The sequence below is a fragment of the Chelonoidis abingdonii genome, chromosome 11 (assembly GCF_003597395.2).
Source record: "Chelonoidis abingdonii isolate Lonesome George chromosome 11, CheloAbing_2.0, whole genome shotgun sequence".
NCBI lineage: Eukaryota > Metazoa > Chordata > Testudines > Testudinidae > Chelonoidis > Chelonoidis abingdonii.
Genome location: NC_133779.1, coordinates 18,982,019 through 18,988,018, shown reverse-complemented (window position 1 = coordinate 18,988,018; position 6,000 = coordinate 18,982,019). Strand labels below are relative to the sequence as shown.

General features: G+C 60.2%; 1 protein-coding gene across 1 annotated transcript in view; it reads left to right on the top strand.

Moving 5' to 3' along the window:
- The window catches only part of WNK3 (WNK lysine deficient protein kinase 3), a 51,092-nt gene that overhangs the window by 36,354 nt on the left and 8,738 nt on the right, over positions 1 to 6,000 (top strand). The window contains exons 21-22 of the mRNA XM_032778888.2: positions 3,568 to 3,779; positions 4,991 to 5,092. Of these exons, the coding sequence (XP_032634779.1) occupies positions 3,568 to 3,779; positions 4,991 to 5,092 (314 nt within the window). The remainder of the gene's footprint in view (positions 1 to 3,567; positions 3,780 to 4,990; positions 5,093 to 6,000) is intronic.

The following is a 6,000-nucleotide window of genomic DNA, read 5'->3' as shown; positions in this document are numbered from 1 at the left end:
AAACAACGGGACAGCACCGCATCGAGGAGGGGGGGTGGGGTCTGGGCGGGTGCGCGCGAGGAGGAAAGTAATACAACACGGAAAGAGCGACGGGTACAGACGCCGGAAAGGGGGGGCCGGGGCCAGGGCGGGGGGTGCCCAGGGAGTGACCTGGATATCACCGAATAGACACTGGTAACAGCGCACCGGCATGGGGGTCCTGGGCCAGGGCTGGGGCACCGAGGAGGTACGTGTAATACACCGGAATCAGTGCACTGGGACAACGGCCTCAGCGGGTGGGCCATGGCCATGGGCTGGGGCGCCTGAGGAGGTATCCGTAATACCCTATATAGACATCTGTACAAGCCCCCGACACGGTGGTGGTCCTGGCCATTGGCTGGGGCGCCTAGAGGATACCGGTAATAACACCTAATAGACCTGTACGGGCACCCGGCAACGGTGGGTTATGTCTGTGGCTGGGCGACCTAGGAGGCAACGTAATAAACCTAATAGACACTTGTACAGCAACCCGCGTGGTGTGGGTCCTGTGCATGGCTGGGGCGCGCAGAGGGTACCGTTAATACACCTAATACGACACGTACAGCGCCCGGCACGGGGTGGGGTTATGGTCTGTGGCTGGGTTGCGCCTAGGATGGTACCGGTAATACTCCTAATAGACACGTAAAGCAATGGCGCCCGGCATGGTGGGTGGTCTCTGGGCTTGTGGCTGGGGCCCAGGTAGTGTATCCTGTATACATCCTAATAGCACGTAGCAGCACCCAGCGTCTAAGGCGATCAAGTTTGCGCTGCAACCGGCATAGGGTCTGGAGGCCTCATGCTCAAAATTGCGCTCAGCCCAGATTAAAGTAATGCTCGGGGCTCGCGCTGGGTCGGATTCCCAGGCCGTGCGGGCGGCAACCCCCAGGCTGGCAGGGCCAGACCACATCATGCCAATGTGCCGCCTGGGCTTTTGCGCACAGCAGCCTGCTAGGCGGGCCCCGAGGCAGGGGCAGGCGAGAGGATAAGTACAGGGTGGAGGGGCAGCAGACTGCCCACCTGAGCCTGAACAATGGTCGCTTGAGAAGTGGGTTATAACAGAACCACAATTCGTGGCCAGAGGAAGCAGAATGAAGACCCATAGAGGGTGCCTAGAGGAGTAAATCGGACAGACAGCCAAACTGGCCCTCCGAGTCAGGCAAACCCAGAGCAGTCCTAGCGGGGTCTCACCATCAGCGCTTTCCATGTGTAGTGTCTCGACGAGTCTTACAAAGTAGGCCCACTAGTTATCAACCCACACACGGCAAACCAGGCACAGGGTGGGGCCGAGGACTCTCTGAGACTGAGAACAGAAACTCGAGCTCACAAATCGCTAATCTGCGCTTTAATCCTTAGCTCCGAGCTGCCTCCCTCCTGGGCCTTGGCCGCATGGGAACCGGCTAAGGTGCCTAATCTTCTCCTGGTGCACAGAGATACCTGGCGGGGCTCACCCGGGGTGTCAGTCTGATGCAGGCAGCGGGCCTGGATGCTCAGCTGATAGTGCAATCATGGAGGCGGGGGTCGTGGCAGCAGCACTCTGCTGCGTAAGCAGGAGGGATGGAGTTAAAAATTCAAAATGTAACCATCTCGCTTTCAACCCCACACGCCACCAGGACCAGGGAATATAGCCTAATCTGGGGGGTCAGTCCACACCTACCCGGCACGAGTCCCCGGGCGTATGCTCTGGAACTGCTCCACACAAAGCCAGACAGACTTCGGGAGCCTATTTCCCTGCAGAGCAAACTGTCCTCCAGGGCAAAGAAGCTCCACGGCTTCACCTCCTGGTCTCTCTCTTTGGAAGCATCACATCAACTGCACCTTCCTGGTGCTTCCACACGCGAGTTGCCCCAGGCGGTTCCGGGGGGCCAAAGGGTCGCTGCCCCCCACTTCGAGTCAATGTGACTCTCGGCCAGCCAGCTAAACAGAGGTTTATCAATAAACAGGAACACGGTCTAAAACAGAGTTTGTAGGTACAGGAGAACCGGACCCCTCGCCGGTCCATTCGGGGGGCACGTCTGCCCTCACCTCTTGTCCCCAGCCACCCCAGCGAAACCCTCCCTCCCTCCCTCTCTGCTTGTCTCTTTTCGGCCAGGAGGTCACCTGACTCTTTGTTCACGGCCGCCCGGCAGTGGGAAAGCCCACCATTTGTTGCCAGGATACAGCGTTCACGCATTTATGCACACACTGAACTTAAAAAATGCATGGGAAACTGTGGCACCCACACAGTATTCAGAGGAACATTACGAACAGTCCACTTCGTCACCCCACCCCATCCAAATTCAGTAACCGCCTCAGGGCAGGCTGGCCCTGCGGGTGACCCTGGGCAAGTCACAGCCTTCTGTCCTCAGTTTGTCCAGCTGTAAAAGGGGCATACGTACAGCAGCAACAGTCCCTCTGCTCGAAGGCACTGCTCAGCGAGGAGCCGGGCACTGTTACAGGTTGGCTCGCGTCAACTTCCAGCCCTGGCCTGGGGTGAGCCCACAGCCTACAACACCAATATCTGTTCCCACGCAGGCGCATCGAGCAGAGGGACCAAATCTCTGGAGTCCCCCACTAAACCCGTTCTAATCCTCCGATCATCCCCAAGGCTCTTTCCTGGCTGCTTCTCCGGGCAACACCCATCCTTGTGATCCCACCCCCTGGAAGGCAGAAGGGACAGGGGCAGCCACATGCCAGGGCTCGTTTCCGCTTACTCGACTGACAGTCTGAGTGTCGTCAGGACTTGGGGCCGGCCGCGCAGTTTGCTTTTGAAGGACGAGGCCGGCGGGGAGGTGGGCTGCAGGCCAGCTCCGCCAGCTGTGCTTGCTGTCCTTGAGGTGAGGCGTGTGTACAGCTCCTGCACTCCCGGCGTCTGCTGGGCCTGAGCGTCACACTCCTGGACATGTCTGCGGGCCAGGAAAAGCCGTTAGCACGGGTCCCTCAACCAGCGGGGACTGGCGCTGCTCCGTGAGGGGGCCGGGTCTCCACCCGCTCTGGGAGGGAGTGGGGCTGGTGGTTAAGAGCAGGGGGGCTGGGAGCCAGGACTCCTGGTTCTCTCCCCAGCTCTGGGGGGTGGGGTTATGTTACAGCGGGAGCGGGAGCAGACTCCTGGGTCTTCTCCCCACTTCTGGAGGGAGTGGTCTAGTGTACATGCGGGGGAGGGGGGCTGGAGCTCCCAGAGCTGGGGAGAGAACCCAGGAGTCCTGGCTCCCAGCTCCCCCCGCTGTAACCACTAGACCCCACTCCCCTCCCAGAGCTGGGGAGAGAACCCAGGAGTCCTGGCTCCCAGCTCCCCCCGCTGTAACCACTAGACCCCACTCCCCTCCCAGAGCTGGGGAGAGAACCCAGGAGTCCTGGCTCCCAGCTCCCCCCGCTGTAACCACTAGACCCCACTCCCCTCCCAGAGCTGGGGAGAGAACCCAGGAGTCCTGGCTCCCAGCCCCCCCTGCTCTAACCCACCAGCCCCCACTCCCCTCCCAGAGCGGGGTGGAGAACCCAGGCCCCCCTCACGGAGCAGCGCCAGTCCCCGCTGGGTTGGGGGACACCGTGCTAACGGCTTTTCCTGCCCCGCAGACAAGTCCAGGAGGTGGTGACGCTCCAGGCCCAGCAGAGCCGGGAGCTGCAGGAGCTGTACACACGCCTGCATGCCCTCAAGGACAGCAAGCCCGAGCTGGCGGAGCTGGCCCTGCAGCCCACCTCCCCCCGCCGGCCTCGCTCCTTCAAAAGCAAACTGCGCGGCCGGCCCCAAGTCCTGACGCACTCCGAGAACTGTATTGTCGCTACCGGTAAGGCAGGAAACGAGCCCTGGCTGGCATAGGGCTGCCCCTGTCCCTTCTGGCCTTCCAGGGGGTGGGGATCACAAGGGAATGGGTGTTGCACGGAGAAGCAGCCAGGAAAGAGCCTTGGGGATGATCGGAGGATTGGAAACGGGGCTTTAGTGGGAGAGACTCCAGGAGTTTGGTCCCTCTGGCTCGATGCCGCCTGCGTGGGGAACAGATATTGGTTATGGGCTGTTGGGGCTCCCGCCAGGCCAGGGCTGGAAGTTGACGCGAGCCAAACCTGTGAACAGTGGCCCTGGCTCCTACTGAGCTGCGTGAATTTCAGAGCAGAAGGGACTGTTGCTGCTGTACGTATGCCCATTTTACAGCTGGACAAACTGAGGGACAGAAAGGCTGTGACTTGCCCAGGGTCACCCCAGCAGGGCCAGCTGCCCTGAGGCGGTTACTGAATTTGGATGGGGTGGGGTGACGAAGTGGGACTGTTCGTAATGTTTCCTCTGAATACTGTGTGGGTGCCACAGTTTCCCCATGCATTTTTTAAGTCTCCAGTGTGCATAAATGGCTGACACGCTGTATCCTGGCAACAAATGGCTGGGGCCTTTCCCCACTGCAAGGGGACGCTAAAGGTGAACAAAGAGATCAGGTGACCTCCTGGCCCGGAAAAGAGACAAAGCACAGAGAGGAGAGGGTGGAGGGGGTTTCAGCTTGGGGCTGGCTGGGGACAAGGAGTGAGGGCAGACGTGCCCCCCAGAATGGACCCGGCCGAGGGGTCCGGTTCTCTGTACCTACAAACTCTGTTTTAGACCGTGTTCCTGTCATTGAATAAACCTCTGTTACTGGCTGGCTGAGAGTCACGTCTGACTGCGAAGTGGGGGGGCAGGACCCTGTGGCCCCCCCCAGGACCCCGCCTGGGGCAACTCGCTGTGGGAAGCACACGGAGGTGCAGATGATGCTGAATGCTCCAAGGAGAGACCCAGGAGGTGAAGCCGTGGGAGCTTCTTGCCCTGGAGACAGTCTGCTCTGAGGGAAAAGGCTCCCCGAAGTCCTGTCTGGCTTTGTGGGGAGCAGTTCCAGAGCATCGCCCGGGGACTCCGTGACAGGGAGTAGGTGTGACTGACCCCCCAGATTAGGCTATAGCCCTGGGTTGGTGGCGTGTGGGGTTGGAAAGCGAGAGGGTTACATCTTGATTTTTAACTCCATCCCTCCTGTACGCACAGAGTGCTGCTGCACGACCACCGCCGCCTCCATGATTGACTATCAGCTGAGCATCCAGGCCCGCCTGCTGCATCAGAGCTGCACCCCGGGGGAGCCCAGCCCAGGTATCTCTGTGTCCAGGAGAAGGAGAGGCACTTAGCCGGTTCCCATGCGGACAGCCCAGGGAGGAGGCAGCTCGGGCTAAGGATTAAAGCGCCAGATTAGGATTTGGGAGACTGAGTTCTGTTCTCAGATCCTCAGATGAGTCACTCGGCCCCACCCTGTGCCTTGGTTTCCCCTTTTGTGATACTAGTGCCCCTTTGTAAAGCACGTCGAGACATACACATGGAAAGCGCTTTGTGTGAAGAGACCCCGCTAGGCTGCTCTGGGTTTGCCTGACTCGGGGCAGTTTGGTCTGTCTGTCCGAATTACTCCTCTGGCCCCTCTTGGGTCTAATCTGCTTCTCTGGCCACAATTGGTTCTGTATAACCCACTTCTCAAGCCCCATTGGTTCAGGCTCGGGGGCACGTCTGGGCCCTCCACCCTGTACTTATCCTCTGCGCTGCCCCTGCCTCGGGGCCGCCTGCCAGGCTGCTAGTGCGCAAGCCCAGGCGGGCACATTGGATGATGTGGTCTGGCCCCTGCCCAGCCTGGGGAGTTCCGCCCGGCACCGAGCCTGGGGAGATCCACCCAGCGCCGAGCCCAGAGGCATTAATTTAAAGTGGGGCTGAGCCGCTGTTTGAGCATGAGGCCTCCCAGGACCCTGCCGTGGCAGCGCATTGATCGCCTGCGCTGGGTGCTGTACAGTGTCTATTAGGTGTATTACGGTACCTCCTGGGCACCCCAGCCACAGCCCAGGACCCCACCGTGCCGGGCGCTGTACAGTGTCTATTAGGTGTATTACGGTACCTCCTAGGCGCCCCAGCCACAGACCATAACCCCACCGTGCCGGGCGCTGTACAGTGTCTATTAGGTGTTGGTGGCGTTGGGGTTGGGAAGCGAGCGGGTTACATTTTGATTTTAACTCCATCCA